Source organism: Struthio camelus, chromosome 6 (genome assembly GCF_040807025.1).
Source record: "Struthio camelus isolate bStrCam1 chromosome 6, bStrCam1.hap1, whole genome shotgun sequence".
Lineage (NCBI taxonomy): Eukaryota > Metazoa > Chordata > Aves > Struthioniformes > Struthionidae > Struthio > Struthio camelus.
The window spans coordinates 9,017,648-9,037,013 of NC_090947.1; the positions used below are offsets into that span (position 1 = coordinate 9,017,648).

The 19,366-nt window shown below is 40.5% G+C and overlaps 1 protein-coding gene across 5 annotated transcripts; it reads right to left on the bottom strand.

Moving 5' to 3' along the window:
* Window positions 1–4,033: 4,033 nt before the first annotated feature.
* NDUFS1 (NADH:ubiquinone oxidoreductase core subunit S1) lies at window positions 4,034–19,337 on the bottom strand. 5 transcript variants are annotated; one of them, XM_068948039.1, is made up of 20 exons: window positions 19,222–19,337; window positions 18,513–18,625; window positions 18,330–18,404; window positions 18,021–18,112; window positions 16,675–16,782; window positions 14,812–14,888; window positions 14,639–14,720; window positions 14,398–14,528; window positions 13,471–13,656; window positions 12,979–13,113; window positions 12,461–12,575; window positions 11,279–11,424; window positions 10,536–10,664; window positions 9,177–9,306; window positions 8,528–8,688; window positions 6,682–6,836; window positions 5,904–6,079; window positions 5,016–5,150; window positions 4,720–4,792; window positions 4,034–4,399 (listed from the first exon to the last, which is right to left on the bottom strand). In XM_068948039.1, exons 3-20 carry the CDS (start codon window positions 18,391–18,393, stop codon window positions 4,308–4,310), a joined length of 2,187 nt encoding a protein of 728 aa, XP_068804140.1. In that variant the 5' UTR covers window positions 18,394–18,404; window positions 18,513–18,625; window positions 19,222–19,337; the 3' UTR covers window positions 4,034–4,307. The 5 variants fall into 5 exon arrangements, with proteins under 5 accessions (XP_068804140.1, XP_068804143.1, XP_068804139.1 ...); XM_068948042.1 differs by having other exon boundaries at window positions 18,524–18,625; window positions 19,222–19,307; XM_068948038.1 differs by lacking the exon at window positions 19,222–19,337 and adding an exon at window positions 18,843–19,087.
* Between the last annotated feature and the right edge of the window lie 29 nt (window positions 19,338–19,366).

Here is a 19,366-nt window from a genome sequence, read left to right on the forward strand (position 1 = left end):
CGTGGTGCTTTGGATACCCAGAAGCTTTGAAAAACAGCACTAACAGTCATTCTGTCAAATAATATATGTTACTGTGAAGCGTCTTTTGGACTAAACCTTACACAACAGACAGGACCATGACTTGTATAAGGCCTCACCCAGTGAAGGACTCAGAGTTTGCTTCCAAACAAAAAGTTTCTTTGTGACTTTCTACTGTTGTGAATAGTTATTTAAGTCCTGCTTTCCCAAAGGTAGCTATGCCTCAGTGACATTGTATGCAGACAGTTGGAGAAGATAAATTGCATATGTTAAGTGTGTGGGTTTTTGTGTGTGTGGGTTTTTTTTTTTTTAAATAGGAATTACTGCCTTTGACAAGGCAACTTCCCTGGTAACTCTTGAGAGAACTTACTCTGTAAAATGAATAGTTGTAAATAGCTCACTTTGGTTGTAAGTGAGGTCCTCAACTTTCAGGTGCTGTCTGTAACTCCCTACTTACTGCTGCATTTTTTCCATGATGGTAGTCACCATCAAGTCCTTGTCTATCAGCGTACTCGTTAGCACTTCTGTTCCTGTCCTATCTGGGCCTAGAAAGAATTAGTCTTTCACCCCATCTCACTGAAGGTGATTTCATCTAATTGCATATTCCAAGGACAATAAAACAAATCAGTACCAAGACTCTTCTGTATGGGGAGAGGATGTTTTGGCTTAGTCATTGTTTGGAGTATTTTATGAGGGGTGGGTGTTTGGGGACAGGGATGGAGAATAGGTTTTGTTACCTTTTCTCTTTGGTTTAGGGCTGATGCTCTGCTCTTTTTCTTTAGCTCAGTGAATCTTAGCTGCTTCTCTATATAGCTTTGCCAGTAACATAAGAGCACATCCCCTACCCAGACAGATAGCAGCCACTGCCCTGCAAGAATTTATCAGCCTCAGAAGAGGTACTGATCCCACATCTTTCAGTTCCTGGGGAAACGCTATACATACTTCCTTTTCTGCCTTAAGTTATGCTTTAAAATACACTTAACAATAAGGCCATTGCAACTACATTTTTGTGAATGGCCCAGCTGGGCCATGGGCTGAGAGCATACCTCAGTTTGACTTCACTTTCCCTTTGGCACCACACTGTCTAGTTTCTTTGTATCAAAGCAGCTTACTAAATTGTCCATGATTTAAAGCAGTCTCCACCTGGAACTATTAGGATGTACCCATGGGGTGCTGGTGCTTCCAGGAGGGTAGCTATTGAATAGGATGTTTTGTTTTGTATCATAGCTTTAGATGTAATACTTCATGCCTAAGAGCCTGCCAACGCTATTTTCATTTTGGGGGGGGGGGGGGAGGGAGGGGAGAAGGCAGGGTAAAGAATTTGCTCGTTTCTCTTTACTCTGAGTGCCAGCGTTAACCTAGCCCAAGCTTGCTTAAAAATATGCATGCCTCAGTAGGGTTTTACCTTGAATTAACACACCCTTTTCCCTCTCCTCTGCCCACAACTTTCTGGTGAAGACAAGACTACGCAAGGGCAAGGTTTAATCTAAGCCACGTTTGGCAGGGGGAGTTAATTGCTTGAGTGCAAGAGCTGTGTTTACATAGTGCTGTGCTGAGAGAAGAGGATACTTAATGACTAAACCCATTTTTCTTCCAGCATACGCTTATTCTTTCTCATCCTGCCTGTGCAGGCAGGAGCGTAAAGCAGGAAGAAAGACTAAGGTTTCCGCACTACAAGCGGCCACGCAACCAGTGAGAAATTCTGCCAGTTGGCCACCAGGTGGTACCAGGGCTGCAGCTGGTGAAGCGATCTGTTAGCTCTCTTCTAGTGCTACAGTAAAGTACTCGTGCAACCCCCAACCTCTCAGCACACTGTGGGCAGCCACAGCTTTGCATGCAGGGGTTAGCTGCAGCCGCAGAACTGACTGTTCATGCAATTAAATAAGCCTTTACTTTGAGTGTTAAAGAACAATACAGTGATAGGGTTCATTTCCCACCATCCCAGCTGTTCTTTGCCTTATTTTCATAATACTCTGCTTTAATTGTAGCTTCAGAACCAGCAAGTAGCAGCACTAACTGTAGACTTTTTTTTTTTTAAATAAAAAAACCTAAAAGTTGCATGAATAGCCCAGTTGTTGTAGAGCTCTGTCCATTCCTTTGCAGGCTCCCTCCTATCCTTTCACCCCTGGCTGGGCAAAAGTCCACAGGTGCATTGATTGCCCAGGCACCAGAGCAAACACAAGAGATAAGGGGAAGGCTGCACTGTAAACTTGGTCGATAAGAATGCTAATTTAGATTTCTCTTTGCTATCTAGTTTCCAGTACCCACACTTGTAGGCAGCCTTGTTGCAATTACCAAATTTAGCTAAAGTTTTATATTATAAGATGACTAGTTCTATGGGGAGTAGGGCAGAAGCAGGACAGACAGCACAACCCCATGCGCTTCACGTCCTTTCCATCTTAAAGATAGGCATTATATATCTGTGACATAAGGGCTGGACACTTCTTAAATTGAAATAAGGATCATGTATAAACACAAAAAGGATGCACAACTTTCAAAAACAAAATAATTAGTGCCAGAGCTCCCACTTAAGGCACTTTTTTTTAAAAAAAAAAAAGTCTTTAAAGCTTTTGAACCTTTATAAATTTTAAAGTGAAAATGTTGAAGTGAAGAAACACAAAGACTGACCTGAGTTGTTACACAGCTGAAATTACTCCTCTTACTCTTTGTGCAGTATGAGTTTTTGGCAGGAGTTTATTCCTTAGCAACCTGAGAACCAAACGTTTTACTGAGTATGAGATTCAGGTGCACCTTTTCCTCCTGATCTTACCATCTGTGAGAACAGCCAACTGCCTTGCTTTTGGTATATGTTCTCATACACATTATTTTGCCCTCTACCCTCCTCCCTCCTTGAGAAGTAACATTTCACAAGGGCAAAAAGAAAGTTTTATGGTGTGTTAGTCAGATATGGACATGCGCACTAATAGGCTTTGTGAACTGCCACATTAAAAGATAGACTACTGTAGTTCTGGATGTCTCACTAACATGGACAATGGCATTTTTAACAGAAGTGAGTACTTGTGTTTATTTTATATCACCAAGAGATCTGACCTTGCTTGTACCTGGAAGAAGGCAGGCTCTATCAAACATCCGATATTTAAGACTTAGTAGGCCAACATAAAGCAGACTGGGCCATACTGGGCTAAACTCCAGGGGCAGAAAGAACAGTTGTTATAAAGTTACTTGCCTGTTACTCACAAATTTCAGAGACAGAGCATAAAGGAATTTTATAAAGCTAAGACTTCTGCAGCAGAGTTCTCATTCACTCAGTAGTAGTTGTTCATACTGAAAAATGTGGTGCAATTTTTTTTTTTTTTAAATGGAAGTTGGAAGAGATGGCTTTCCAATACCATTCTAGTTTGCATGATTCCTGGAAGGATTACTCTAAATTATTATTACCCTAGTACCCTGTTGAGGAGGAAGCTATCCCTCTTCCAAACTGACATTAACCAAAATAATAGCAGGAGAGAAATTATTGTTCTGAAGTCTTTTAAAAAAGACCAAAAAACTCCCACAGCCTCACTCTGCTATAAAAGGACCATTGCACAGAGAAACTATTCTGAGATCCTTTCTGTATTTGAACTCATGTAGGTAAAGCTGCTAAAACCTTTGTCTTTTTGCTAAGTTTTAAAAGCAGTTTTATATTAGGACATTCTGCAAAAACTGCTTGTTCTTCTTCACGACATAAATAATTTTTATTCCCCCCACAAATAGTTTCTCTATTGCAACTAAATGGAGAAACATACAGTATCTAGAGCAGTGGTAGGTCTGAAATAAAACAGGTATGTTTGACTCAAAAAGGAACAACTTGCTCTGAAAGAGCAAGATAACAATAGCATTTTCACACCCTCATCAGTGCTTAAAATTAAAATACCTAACACTCTGGAAGAAAGTTACATTCTTCTATGTTTTTCACCACGTACACTTGTTCTTAACTCTGATTCTCACTGAGTCAGAATTGCTTAGAGTTCTTTTCATGCAAGAAGCATGAACTGTATGAATTACATACATAATAGATTGTTTAGTATTATAATTTATTTGTATACAGCAATGTACTCTGCCTCTAGGTACAGTAAGTTGAATGCTGCATGCTCTCTCCAGGCACAACATTCCTGTATTATGGGACTATTGGAACTGATGAAAATGTGAATGAAAAGAAAAATACCACTGCCTAGCAAATGGTCTTTGAAAGAAAAAAAAAAAATATATATATATATATATAAAAAATCAGTCACAGCAGATAACTGCAACAAGTACTTGGATGGAGTTGGTAGCAGTTTGATTAGTATCTAGCAGATGGATGGCTCTTCTACTGCTTGCGCACCTTCAACAACAGCTTTCACACACTTGGCCATTGTCTGGGATGCTCTACTGATTGAATCTGAAGAGAGAAAAAAAACCCAAAAAAACAGGAAAAGACTTGTCAGTGTGTTAACTGTTTCCAATATAGAAACCCAAACACAGTATGCAAGAGATTTAAAACAGGACTTTGTACAAAGAAAAATGCTTAGTTAAAAATACAGTCCAACAGCCAGCCTACGCTTTATGCAATTTCCAAATCATTTTATTAGGAAGTTTTGTTTGAAGAGTCAACTCTTACACAGCTTAGTGAAAAGCTTTAAATGACTCTTAAGAATCATACTATAAAGCAAACTAAAATGTATTGCTGATTTCCTAATAAGAAGGCTATACTCTACATACCTGTCATATAAAAGTCTTTAATTGTAAGCTGAGGTGGAACAAGAGGATCAGCAAGGAGCTGTTGCTTCACTAACTGTGGCAGGAAGGGTTGGGGGGGGGTGGAGGGGAGAAAAAAAAGAAATAAAGTCAGCTTTGTGACAGGACCTTTTACCAAAGCATTTCTTTAGTGAAGTATGCATTCACTGCAGTTCAAGGTATGCTTATAGTACTATATTTGTAAAGAATGGACTTGCTGCATAAAGCATCAAGCTATGTAATAGCGCTAAACGATAACCAAGTGCTTCAGTTTTGGTTACCTTGGACAATTCATTTGCCTGGCTGAAATAGTTAGCCTCCTCCACATCATCGTATCGGACCAAATTAGGAGATACTTCTTCTAAACGCTTCCGTATTTGATCAAGGTTCTCATAAGGCAAGGTCATACCAGCCAGCTAAGATAATTTCACAAAAAAAATTGCCATCAGACCGAGGGCTTTAATACACCGTATTTTAAATTACCAATCTATAACACCTGAATTAAAAATCAGAAAGCAAGCTACACTCATAAAACATTAAGCAGTTACAATGTACAAACTAAAGCAAAGTCCTAGTACTTTGTTGAGCTTCTGAGGCCTACAGTTAAGGCTTCCTCATGTTAAAAAGCTTGGCTGTCCTGTCTGCTGTACAGAGGTGGGGTAGAAGAGACAAGAAAAGATAAACAGTACTTTTCTCCTGCCCTGTAGGCAATCTTGCTTGTTCTTTTCCTAGCTCACCAATAAACATAAGAGTTGATACAAGTAGCAATATATCTTGTTCCCAGTGACTGGTAAGCACCTTTTTGACCTCATCTGATGATACCAGATCCTGTTCTCAGGGTTCATGTGGTTTTCTTTCTAAAAAAGAAAGTATGTCCTCCCGCCAGTTTGCTCTAAAGCACTTCACAAAGAGCAGCAGAAATTGCAGACAACACTTCACCCATTGTGCATTCCAGTAGCATACAGCAGCCACAACATGAGCAATAGTCTCTAAAGGGCAACACTAGCATTTACGCCACAGAATTAAGAAAGGACTCGATACAAAACATCACTCCCTAAGAATTTAAGCATGCACTTCCCTGAAAATGTACCTCTTATTTGGAAAGTTTTCAATATAAAAGGAACTTAAGCACTCCGTATGCTTTTGCTGGAAGCAATTTAGAACAGTACCTCAGAGATGGCTCTAATAATTCTCCAGTCTTCCCTTGCCATCCCAGGAGGTGTTACAGCTACTCTTGTCTGCTGGGCCCTACCCTCAGTATTCACATATGTGGCTGCCTTCTCTGTGTATGCTGCTCCTGGGAGAATAACATCAGCCATGGGAGCTCCCACATCCCCATGATGTCCTAACAGACGGAAAGAGGAAACCATTCACAACCTTGTAAGCCATCAGCACATCAAACTAAAGAGGAACGCCCTACTAACAGTACAGACCTTATGTTCCCTGTAGAAAGGGGTTTCTAAGCTTTACGTAACTAGCGATATACAGCCTATTAAGCTGACTACTGTGAAGTCCTTCTTGCCAGTTACTTTGAGGAAAATGAGCAGATTACAAGCAGTAGGAAATGGCGGTTCAGTCTCTATAGTCATTCACCTGAGAGCATTTGTGGGGACTCCTGAAACGAGGATACTTGCTGAATTAAGGTAAGGCCATATTTTGGTATGATAGAACAGCTGGGAACCAATGCAGTTGTTTGCCAGGTTTGAGACTCTGCTCCAGCAAGCTAAGCTGGTTTATATTCCCTTATTAGTCAAAAAGTTTCCCATTTTCACCTAAGAAACAGTTAAAACTGTCAGTATCTCAGTTATGGTTTGGAAATGTCATTTCTTGGCAGAAAATAAAGGCTAGAATTTATCAGAGAGTCATATTTGTGAGAATAGGCCACTGTTTAGGCTTTTTCTCCAGCTTTTAGACAGCAACGTTTCTTAAATTACATCTACTAAATACCTTGATAGATGATAAAACAATCCTTTGGCAAATCTTGACGTGTTATGCAACCCGAATCTGCTCCCAAGAGAAACAATACTTTGGGAGGATTTTTCCTAATAGCTTCCACTCCTGGTTTGAAACCCAGATCCAAAGCAGCTACCTGGCTTGCAACCCTGTAGGAAGAAACATATGACTAAGTTATTTCATAATCCTCCCTCTCCCATCAGAACAGGCCTAACTTTTTTGAATAAATATTTAGGAGGAACACAAGAACTCTAATTGTAATGGGGGGGGGGGAAGCCTAAGGGCAGTTGAGAACTTTGACAGAGCATTTGACAGAATATTAGGTGGCTTTTGCATTTGACGAACTGATGCCATTTGAAGGCTTCACTGCAAATCTCTCCTCTGACTTAAGATGGGATAGCAAAAAAAGGTAGACATTCCAGATCTGCCCAGATCCTAGTGGCAGACAGCTCGCTTGTCATGTTGAACACCACGATTCACATTTCAGCCATGAATTAAGCTCAGCAGAACTTTTATTTAGGGCACTCACTTGACACGACAAAGACCAACTACTGGGCCATTAGCCATTCTGAAGTATCTAAGGCTTTTAAGATCACCATTTCATGACTATTCATGTATTCACATGGAGAAATACTCTTTTTAAAGAGTGAAATCATTCTTGTTTCCTGGTAGTCTTCTTTTCTAAAGAAAGATTTGCACTATAGTGCATAATCACATGCCAGGTTTGCAATTATATTTTACAGAAAAAAAGGGTTTCTGTAGAATGCTACTGTTGTAAAAAATAAATTGAAAAATGTTTCTCTTCTTATACAAAACAGAATTTTTCCCTATGAGCGTTCTTCAACTGCGTTGTCAGTTTGATTCCAAAAACAATCCCAAATGTGACTTTTATGCCTTTGAGCCCCTTGCTACTCAAATTTATCCGTTACAGGCACACATACAGGTTTGAGTAAATTAAGTTGCTCTTTACAATAAGGACAGAGAGGATGGTACACCAAGAGCACAAAAGTCTTGATTATATGAAAGACTGACAAACACCACACGTGAGAAAAGATAGCATGAGCGTTCTTTAACTGATCAGTATTTTGGTGTTAAGTGTTGTGGTTTCACTAGCAGGGTTTTACATTCAATTTTCCTCAGAGGACCAAACTCCGTTCTTGACATCAATGAAGCTGCTTTTGGCAGAATAACATCATTCAGTGTTCAAACCTGAGATCCATTAAATTTGCTGAAATCATTTTTCCTTTAAAGAAGTTGTCAATTTGACAGTCAGACAGATCGAGAGTTTTAGAAACAGCGGGCAAGGACTGTCACATGAGAAGCTCACATATTAGCAGGAATAGTACCCTAATAAACTGAATAACTAAGATCAAAAGCCCTGCATTAAAGCAAACCAGCTATTTAGTTAAAAACCTGCACAGTGAAGGGAATATTTTAAGAAACCATATTAATAAGACACTATTGACATTTTCGTTGTTTTCTTTTTCCTCCAGATAAAAGCAATCATTTAGCAAGTAGCATTAGTCTGCTGTGCATCCTGCTGGATGCTCCGTTATGTTCGTAAGCTCTCTTGTATTTTAAACCTCTAGATTTTTAATTCTGCATTTACAGTTATCCCTAATACAATCTCAAAGAGAGCCTGAAATGTTGGTCAGGTCAGTAAACCCATTTTAATAAAAGGTTTCTGCCACTTTGTACTTTTACTTTTTTACTTTCTATAGCTTCTAACCTGATAAGGCTCTTGTGATGTATATACAAAGAAAGCTGTACTCTTTGTGGTAGCATGTAGGCCCAGCATAAGGGAATGAAAAAAGCTCTCAAAAAGAGCTTTAAAGCAAACCTGTGAAGGATGTTCATGACTTTCCAGTCAGAACCAACACCACTCTTAGTCCTGGCATTTTGTGCAATGGTGGAAACTGCAGCATGGATAGCGGCTCCATCGCTGCGCTGAAGTGCGGCACTACCTACCACCACCATTGGCTTTTTGGCCTGGTCGAGGACCTGTGCAAGGTAAGAATCAAGAAATGAATTCTAAGGCTCTGAAGACAATTCTTGGTGCAGATAACATAGTTAAGTCCTGTACTTTCTACATAAGCCTTCCAAGCAAAGCTACAGTGCTGAAGTGGTCATTGTTTCATTTAGAGATAAAGCTGGGAATTACTGCTATAGCAATGAGCTACCCTATCAGTACAACAGCATATGCTCTTGGTAACCAGACAGTGGAAACAACAGTGGCTGGAACAACCCAGTCTCAAAGAAATATTTTCTGAGTTTTACACACTAGAAAGTTTTACATGCATGAATCTGTTAAACAGCTCACATGCAACACTTGGTGCACACTAATCATTGCCTCATCTCTGCAGTTGATTAAAAGCAAAAAGCCCCATAATACAGTAAGGTACTTCTCACCAAATCAATCTCTGTGGGTAATGCAGATTATTATTTAATGCATCTGAACTCTAACAGTCACATTCTTAAGTCGGGTGTACCTTGGAAAACGCATGTTTTCCAGAAGCAATGTCCTGGAGTATCTGTGGTGAATCTCCTAGATGATCATACGTGTAGGTCAAATTCACAGCAGAGCCAACTAGGGCCACTTGCAAGTCATTGTGAAGCCAGCTGAAAACACAGCAACCAATATAGAAAAAAAAAATCAAAGACATGCAGAGTTGTAGTCAAACAAAACCACTAACATAATTTTAGCAATAACTAGAAATAGGATGCAAATTCTTTCAAAGCTGTTTAAATGGTAGTCACTGTTTTGGTAAGGCATAATTTAACATTATTTTGACTGCTAAGCAAGTCTAAGCTTTTCTGAAGAAAAAAGTTCTCTATGTACATTCTGGGTCCAGTACTGCAACCCACCTTACAGGAGACTCAACTTAATTCTCTCCTCCCCTCAAATTTTTGCCAATTCAGCGGAGAACAAACAAACAAAAACAAAAAAGGACGCACAAGATGAGGTGCTGAAACTCTTAAGGCATCTTTTTCAGTGTGAGGCAGAAAAAGGCCTACAGCTAGTAGTAAGTTTATTCCTTTGCTTGATCTAACTTGGTTATTTCAGAATTGAAGTCAAGGTCATTTGTAGAAGGAAAGAATTCTGCATATGACAATGTTCACACTTTTAGGAATCCACTTGTGATTTCTTTAATATATAGAAAGAAAAGTAGCTGGTTAGGAATTTTTCATTTTTCACTGCTTCTCATTACATAGTCATATAAAAGACAGGAACCTCTCGGATTTAATTGCTATTTTTCTCTTAAAATTTTAAGATCATTTTTTAAGAAATGATATATTTTGAAAGGTCCCAGAACAGCAAGTAGGGCAAATGTTTTTTTTTCCTTAAAGCTCAGTTATCTCCTACTGACACATACTCTGATGAGTTAGCTACGTTTTCAAAAGTTTGGGAAATCACTGTATTACTTCTTTATCAAAAAAATCCCTTTGAATTACCGCTTCTAAGCCAGTAAGTCTGGTTTATTACCATAACAATACAAAAAGCAACTCTGTGCAAACTGATTCTGAATGTTATTCTTTAAGGAGTATGCTTTCACAAACTTTTGTAAGGCAGAAAATCTGAGGGGTCTGTGTAATTTAACAAAGGAATAAATGACTGAATATATGAATTTATGTAAAGTGCCGCAGTCGAACAAAATGTAACTACGCATTTCAGGGAGAAGAGACCCCCCTCTGTCTATGTGTATCTCACCATCCCTTTACTAAAAGGTGAACTAAATCTAGGGCATCTTGTCTGGAGGAATGCTCTCACTTGTTGCCTGCAGCTTCACTTAAGCATTGTGACAAACGCAGATGCGTTTGCATGCCTTTTCACCACCAAGGATACAAACCTCTTTCGAATTCTAGCATTAAAAAGCGGCGCCTCAAACCGTGGATTGGTGCCAATTAGCAGCAGGATATCTGCCTCCTCCACTCCAGCAATCTTGGTATTAAGCAGGTAGTTGGAGCGTAAATCTGTGCTATAACAAAAAAAGATATAAGAAGGGAAGAAGCAAGAAGTTGTAAATTCAGTAAAGGGGAAGAATGAAGATGTGAAAATTCTAGGTGTCCAGAATATTTTTTCGTACCAGGAAGAAAGAGAAAGAAGAGATTTCTCTGTCCAAATTACTAACTCAAAAAGCGAGACCCCCCCCGTCCCTTTCATGAATATCAGAAACAACAAACATTAAAGAAATTACAGCGTAGGTATTTCCTCCATTTACGCTTATTCTAAGCCTTCACAGACATCATTTGCTACTATCACCGTTTACAAGATTATAATAATTGTCTGGTAGTTTTCACAATAGTAACAGGGGTAGACGCTGGCTAAATTATTCATTTTGCAACAGAGCATATAACTAGCTTTGAGTAGCGTACTCTCGAACTGCAGCAGCCTCAATATACATTAAGGGTGCAACCTTTCCTGTAGTAGAGACTATGCGTCTACTCACAATCAATAAATACTCTATGAGTGACTATTGTAATTCTAATTACATCTGTAATTGTTATCCTTGATGATTTCAGAATCTTATGAGATGTTTCAGAGTGGAAAGTTTATTAATACGGTAATTACAAACTTTGATGAAATTCTCACCCAGCTCCAGCAGTAGGAAAGACCTCTTCAGTGCAAAGCATATCAGAATTGACTCTATTCAGCAAGTCTTTCAGTGCTATCAGTGCTTCTGCGTCTACCAGTCCTCCTGCGATTGCTGCTACATCCTTACCTTCGACAGCCTGGAGCTGGAAAGAGAGAAAGCATGAACAACAGCAAGAGACCTCACTGAAATAGATGCCCATTGGACTCGGGTATACGTCTGTTAAATTAGAACGTGCCAAAGGCAGTAGTGCACTGGAGTAACACAGAAACTAATTGGCAGTATCTCACTTCTGCAAGGCAGCAGCTCCAGCATTAGCAGAGCTCAGCATAAGCAAAGATCAGCTACGTTTACTGTATCCAGGTCTCTCCCACTTCATTTATTGCTCAGATGTGGCTAATTTGTATTTGGTGTGGTGAAGACAGGAAAACTGGTTAATGTTTTTATTTTAGTGAAGCTACTGTGTAGACAGAAGGCAAGCTTCCATAATACAAGCTCAGGTAGTAAACTGAACTTGGGGGTAACATTTGAAGAGGTATAGCAATAGTTTTTCTAACAAATCTTGCTACTGTACCACAGGCAAAAAAAGAACCTGAACATTCTTGAGGAAAGTTCAATTACAGTTCCTCAATTCGACTCCCTCCCACATAAGATTTCTAACCAAAACCCAGAGCAGTCATGCAGCGCTCCATTCGAGCGGCAGAATCAATCACCAGAGAAAGCAATGAAGCAAGCACAATTCAGATACAAGTAATGCAGAATTAATGGCTCTGATGGCAAAAGTGGTGATAGAGTCTAAATATATTTTAGAAGTCTTTAGATAGATCAGAATAATTCAGGAAAGTGGCTACCTCCTGGATTTCTGAAGTAGTAGCTTAGTTTCCTATTTAAATAAAAGTAATTTCTCTTCCAATGCCCATTTATTCAGTGCCTGCGTGTTCTTGAAATCATCATAAAACAAAGTTCTTCCGATAGTCTAATCCATGAACTAGGAAATTCATATTCAAAAGATAAGCGAATTAAGTGGAAACACAACAGATTAGAAGTCAAATTCTTCCCTCTAATCTTAAAAGGGGAAAAAAAGCTCTTTTCTATATAGTTGCTTTCATATTAATTACTACAATACTATGCCCAGCTTTACAAATTAATTTTATGCTACATACATTGAAAATTATTCTTACCACACCAGCAACACGAGTTAACACATCCTCCCATGAGGCATAAACAAACAGTCCCTTCTCATCTTTGACCATTGGCTGAGTAAGCCTCTGACGCTTCAGACCATCATAGGCAAACCTGAGTGAACAACGCTAATATTAAAGAGCAAAGATAAAGATAATTGTGTATACTAAATATTCCCTAAGACTGGGCTTTTCTAGCAGCTTGCAATGATTAGAGAAGAGAACCATGATAAACATTTCCACTGAAAGCTGAACTTTCCCTTCTCAAAAACAAACAAAAAAGGTGATAAAGTTTCTGTAATAAAAGAGCTACAAAAAGGAGACATTAGCAAATACATTAACTACAATGATAGTATTAAAAGTAGTATGTTTTACTAACTACCCTTCACCATATCCTTGTAATATTAACAGCAGAATCCAAAGGTCACTACTACTGTCAACATTTCCGGCACTGCCAAGCGTCTCTAACGTCTACACGCGCATAAAAAACACATCTGCACGCGAGCAACCCCACACACCTCGTTTTGTCAGATATCCATTCCTCATTGATATCTTCATGCAGCCTTGGCAAAATTCTCATCACTTCTCCAGTCCTTGTGCTCACCACAATGTTGCTTCCAACTGCATCAAGAACATCAATGGACTCTACCTTCCTGTTTAGGAGAATAAATGCACCGTTTGCACGTTTTTGTATACAAGTAGCCATAGACCGTATAACGAACGTTAAAAAAGTTTAGCTTTAAACACACATAAAAAGAGCTTAGTTCCACAAGATATTTTAAAATAAAAACCTTGCCAATTACTGCGTTGATGAATTTGATTTTTTCTTTAGACAAACTTTTCTACTTCAGTAACAGAATGTGCGTTTGAGTCAATCTATGGAAAGGTATATAACAAAATGCAGAAAGGAAAAATCAGAAAACTCTTGATATCATAGATGGACATATTCTAAGATAAAGCATATGAAAGAAAGAGAGATTTGTACCTTTGATAGGAGTTAAGATACATACCTTGTCTCCCATGGACGTGCAGTAAAGGCATACGGCTTGGAGGTAAGAGCCCCAACTGGGCAGATGTCAATAATATTTCCTGATAACTCAGACATGAACATTTTTTCAACATAAGTACCAACTTGCATATCATTTCCTCTTCCGGTTGTTCCCAAGTCATCTACCCCTGCAATTTCACTAGCAAACCTGGTAAATGCAAAGAGAATGAAAAAACCTGGAACGTACAACAGCAACACAGCATATTTTTCAACTCGTATCTCATTTTCTTAAGGTAAAACATTAGCATCAGTTCACACAACTGCAAGAAGAGAGCAATTATTTAGATACATTAGCAAGTCCCATCAGAAGCATAACTATCCATCTGCGGAATTTAATTAGGACGAGGCTGCAGAAACTTTACTAGTTCATTGATTAAAATCAATAACGGAGCAGTTCAGTGGTTATTGAATTGCACAGTCTGAGTCAAAAATTAGCTACAACTAAAAAGGTCTTTCTAAAACTAGGCAGGTGCGTTGTATTCTCTTCCATCTAGCTGGTGTAGAATCTCAGGACTACAGAATAGCATAAAGATGACTACTAGAGGCTGCCAAGAATAAATAAATCTTGGAATTATTGCTGAGGAAGTCACTTAATGTTTTAAAATCCATTATAGCACTAAAACCATGGGACTGGTTCTGCCTTGTAGAATTCTGATTTTGCTTTCATGTTCTGGCCATCTCTCTCTCTCTGTTTCCTGTACGACAGCTGCTTGGTCGCTCTAGGAAACCAGTTATCAGTCTCTACCAGAAATAAAACTCTAAAGTACGGGCAGAAAAGAAATTAAAAACTTATTGCCCCTGTTGGTATTTCTTTCACCAGTAACGAGTAACAAATTCATACAAATATTCCCATTCAGTACTCTCTCCAGTGAAAAATAAAGGACGTTACCTGATACATCGAGTGCACTGTATACACCGAGTCATGATTGTTTTGACTAATGGGCCAATGTTCTTGTCCTCAACCGCACGTTTTCCCTCTCTAAATCTACTCCTATCACTGCCAAACATCATTGATTGATCCTAGAACAGACAACAAAAAAATAGATATGTCCAGGTTGCTTGAAAGCACAGTTTTACCTAAGACAAAAGTATTACTACATAAGCCTGCGTAATTTAATTGGATGCCGTACCTGTAGGTCACATTCTCCACCTTGATCACAGATAGGACAGTCCAACGGGTGATTTGCCAGCAAGAATTCCATCACACCTTCTCTGTTGGGTTCAAGAATTACAGTTAATGTCAACTTTTCACCATTTAATAAGTAGATAGGTACAACTAATCAGCTACAAGAAGAAAAAGTACCTTGCTTTCCTGGACTTCTCAGAATTTGTCAGTATGTTCCAACCCTTCATAACTGGCATGGCGCAAGCAGCCACCGGCTGCAATGATCATAAAGAAGAATGAATACAACATATTTCCTCTCAATAAGAGCAATCCACTCCCCCTGCCACCAAATCCTTACACAGGTATCTGTTATTAACTAACACTGTGTAGGAGGAAAAAAAAAAAGGCATTTACAAGGAGAAAAGGAGAAAAGAAGAAAGTCTACCCAATATGAAGTCATTAGAAGTCATACTTATTAATAACCTGCTATATGGAAAGGTTAATTCCACCACTGCCTTTAAGAACTAAGTTACGGCTTTGAACATGGAAACTATTTCAAGGAAATAAACCACACGAGAATGACAAAACGCATCCCTAGCTATGTCATGACGACAGCTATGTCGCACCACGCTGTTTTCAAGCATGTTAATTTTTTACCTACAGACAGAGGAGCAGTCTGGCAATACACAAACCAAATAAGCCCAGCCAGTGTAAATTGTCTCCTACAAGGAGCAAGGAAATTCTCTTCATGGCTATTAATCTGTATCATCTCTCCTAATCAACTCTACCAATAAGTTTGGGAGATTTTCCAAGCCCTTCCTTCCTGCCAATTTACACGAATTATCATGTCTTTAAGAAGCAGAGAATACTAGATTTTTGTAATACTACAGTCTTAAAAAACATTGATTACACAGATATTGAAAAGAACACAATGCTTCCAACAAGCATCCAGGGAAGCTTTCAGTTTCCCTGATCAGATACAGCGCAGTAAGAATGACAGCAAGCTGCTGTTCGGTCTCAGAGATCTCATGGGCCTGTAAACAGGAAGATGTATAGGGCTGTTGTGATTTTTATTTAAAAAAAATTTTAAATAATTTTAAGAAGACTTTTGACAGCTTTACTTTCTGGGGTTCTAATTCAAGTAGTTATAGCAAGAAGAAAGTCAGTGGTAATAGATACAAGGCAGATCAAAAAGACTCGAGAGAGAGTCTGAAATACCTCTAGAAGTGAAGTTCAGAGTAAGAGTTATTTATTAGATTATTCCAAAGCACATCCAGAGAGTCTTAAACTTTTCACAAGGCTACTGCAAGATGAACAAACGCTCCTGCTCAGAAAATGAATCCACCTTTTCTATCATCTCATGACATGAACTATTATGACTTCAGTCTTTAGTGATGACCCAACATTTCCAGACATGCAAAGCTCAAACTATGGAATTCAAGTTGAGGTGAGCTAGAGAGTTTTTTATGTGAATGTAAGTCTGTAATCCAGGACTGAACTCCAAAAGAGAGCCTCAACTATCTGCACAGGCTCCTTAAAACAATACTGCTGAAGACACCGTTCAATCCTGAAGTCTGCTAATATTTTACAGTAGGCATCAATGGTACGATAATGCTGCAAAATACAAACAAAAGTAATCTCTAATTAAATAGAACAAATCTGTAGACACTAACCTTGCAGCTGACTTCAAACAGTATCTGAAGTATAGTACTTGTGTATCAGCTGAAAATCTGCAGCTGAAGCCCGAGTTACAGAATATAAAAACACACACCTGACTGAGAATATATGGTTATCAAATGCTAGTCTCCAGAACCCAGGTGATCCATAAGAAAGAGAACTGACTGATCCATAGATCCAAAAGGTAGAAAATCACTGTGGAACAGCATAACTTCTTATTTAACACTGAGATAAGTTAGATGAGGGAAAGGGGGAAAAATTTGCTCGCAGCAGCTGAATTACAAGAAAAGCGTGTGCAAACAACTGTCCAAATAATTATTTACAAGATTTCAACTAAGCCCTAAGCAGAGCAGAAAACTAACTCCTATAAAAACCATACACTACCTTGGGAGCTTTCTCTATTTCCACAAGGCACATCCTACAGTTTCCAGCGACAGAGAGACGATCGTGGTAACAAAAACGAGGTATCTGAATTCCAGCCTTTTCACAGGCCTAGAGAGAGGAAGAAGCAAAATTAAATGAGATTTAGAGCCTTCAGCTCCACCTCATAAGTATAATTCAGTCCTTCAGTTTTTCAAAGAAGGATAATTTCTCAGCAATATAGTGCGCTCAACCTTTCATCTTTAACAGCAGCTAATTTTTTTATTTTTTGCAGGAAAACACAAGAAATTGTGATCAGGCAAGAACATGTCAGATTCTCAAGTGTAAATATGATGTTTTTTCCAAAATGCATAGTTGATTGGGGAAATTAAAATAGTCTTTGCCTTCATTCTTTCCTTTCCTCAAAGCAGAGAGGATTCTTTTCATTTGACAGGACACCAGCGCCAAAACCAAAGCAAATTAAAAAAAAGTTTGAGGGTGGTGAGGTTTTTTTGAAGACAGCATACCCAATTTAAAGAAAAGTATGTAAAAGGAATACTTGAAAAAATTTAAAGGAAACAACAACGATGATTCAACAATGTGGATGCTCTTTATAAGCGCACTGGACTTTTTAAATACTGGAGCATAGTTATTCTTCAGATTCACCAGAACCCCAAACCCACAGAACCATTCTTCTATGCCATGTCTGAAGAAGAGACAGGAGGACAGGGATAACACATCTCCGGAGAACGGATGAAGAGGCCCTTCCTTGTATGAAATCCCCACATCAGATGGAACCTATGCCTCAGTACTACAGCCGCCACAACAAAAACTGCCAAATTCAAAACATGGGCACGTGCCCTCACTCAGAAATCAGCAAAGTACGCTCAAATTAAAAAAAGAACCAACAAGATCTAATTCTTCTGACTATTTCTACAAAAAATTACACATACAAGCAAAACAAATTAAAAAAAAACAAATTAAAAAAATTAAAAAGAAATAGCATTTAACTACCAGCTCAGCTCACATAAGACAAAACAGATAGCTGCTGTAATTCTTACAGGTTTTGAGCAAAATTCAAAAAAGACACCATAAACTGTAATAGCTAGAATTGAAAACAGAATTTATCGAAGTCTGCTATTGCGTTGCAGAAATTTTTGCAGTTTGGATTCAAGCTGTACACCTCTTCTTTCAGTCAGCCACGGCAGACAGTTCTTTCTCAAACGCTCCAAAGAATTTTTGCTATAGGAAAATACTTCTCCGACGGTGAAAACACCCCTATGGAATTGCAAGAAACAATGCCAAGTTTTTGGGCTGCAGAGATGTGAGACGGGGAGTCAAAGAAAAACTGAGCACACCACTCCCCACACCTGAAGTACGGTGGTTCCCGGGTTCACCAGTACAGGATTACCGTCTACAAACACCTCTATCTGGTTGCCGGCTGCTGTGGCAGTCGTACGCCCTGAGAGACAGAGGGGGGAAAAAAAGAAAACAGACAAAGCTTTCAGTCAGCGCTAAGTGCAAACCGCCACACCACGCGCTCCTTGCTCCTGAGACAATTCCAGGGCTACAAAGGGCGCAGCGTAAAACCCAGAGCTGCAGGTGAAACACCCACTCGCGCCCCTCAAGAGGCCAACTCCGCGCAAGTGAATCCCGAGTGCGGCTTGAGGGAGGCTCACCGCACGCTTTGGAGGACGGGGCGACAGCGGCCAGGGTCCTGCGGACAGCGGGTAGGCGAAGCATGGTGCCAACGGCTGGTGAGAGAGAGAAAACGGTAAGACAGCTTTACCGCTTCAAGCGCTCGCTGGCGTTTCGAACGGGCAGGGCGCGGACGGCCGTTAACGCAAACGGAGAAAACCCACGTCGGTCCTGCCTTGGCAGAGGGGTAAGAAGTCATACGCTGCTGCGCTAGGTAAGAGGTGTCTCTGCTTGTGTAGCTGCAGCTCTGTCAGGAATGCGTCACGCACATAGCCACCTAGCGTTAAAAAAAAAAAAAAAGGCAAAAGACGCCCCAAAAAACGGCGAGAGTCACCACGATAAACAGCTCACCACGGCCAACGCTTCTCGCGGCCGCAGCGGGGTCACCTTGTGAGGCGCCGCCGCCCGCAGCCCCTCCTCAAGGGCACCGTTAACGGCCTCGCCCCCATTTCCCTCCCCCCCCCCCCGCGCTGAGGGGCGGCCGCCGCCGTTACCTGCGCGCGACGGCGGGGGGAGGTGGCGGCGGCGCCTCGGCTTTGCCCGCCACAGCCCGGGCCCCGCTCGGCCTCAGCCCTCTATGGCGGCCGCTTCGGCTCTTTCCGCTGCTCCCCGCGGCCCTCTTCGGCAATCTCCGGAGGAGCCGGCGGCCTCGGCCGCTTCCGTTTACCCTCCCGGGGAGGGCGGTCGGGGATCTTCGGAACGGAACTCGCCGCTCGGCGATTTCCGCCGCGCCGCCTTCGGCGGTTTCCGCCTCTCCCCTCCCCCCACTTCGGCCATCTCCGGCAACTTCCGCTGTTGCCAGCAGCCGGGGGAAGGGCGGGACACGTTAAATCATCTACCCAACTCGTAAGCCTGAAAAGCGCTGATCGTTACCTTGATACGTGTTATCCCGACCTCCCCCTCTGACGTCCTTTCCACTGCGCGGTCTGCGCCAGAGCGGTTTAAAACCCGCGAGGAACTATTTCGCTGCCCTTCCTTGCGGATGGATTCGCAGCAGGCGGGAGTACGCCGCCCGCGG

What these genes read in the sequence shown, in the direction of transcription:
- NDUFS1 (XM_068948039.1), bottom strand. Translation starts at nt 18,393, where the DNA reads ATGCTTCGCCTACCCGCTGTCCGCAGGACCCTGGCCGCTGTCGCCCCG. An exon ending in TAACTCGTGTTGCTGGTGTG is followed by an intron (nt 11,425 to 12,460) that starts GTAAGAATAATT and finishes CTCTCTTTCCAG; the next exon opens with CTCCAGGCTGTCGAAGGTAA. An exon ending in GTCATGAACATCCTTCACAG is followed by an intron (nt 6,837 to 8,527) that starts GTTTGCTTTAAA and finishes TTCTTCCTACAG; the next exon opens with GGTTGCAAGCCAGGTAGCTG.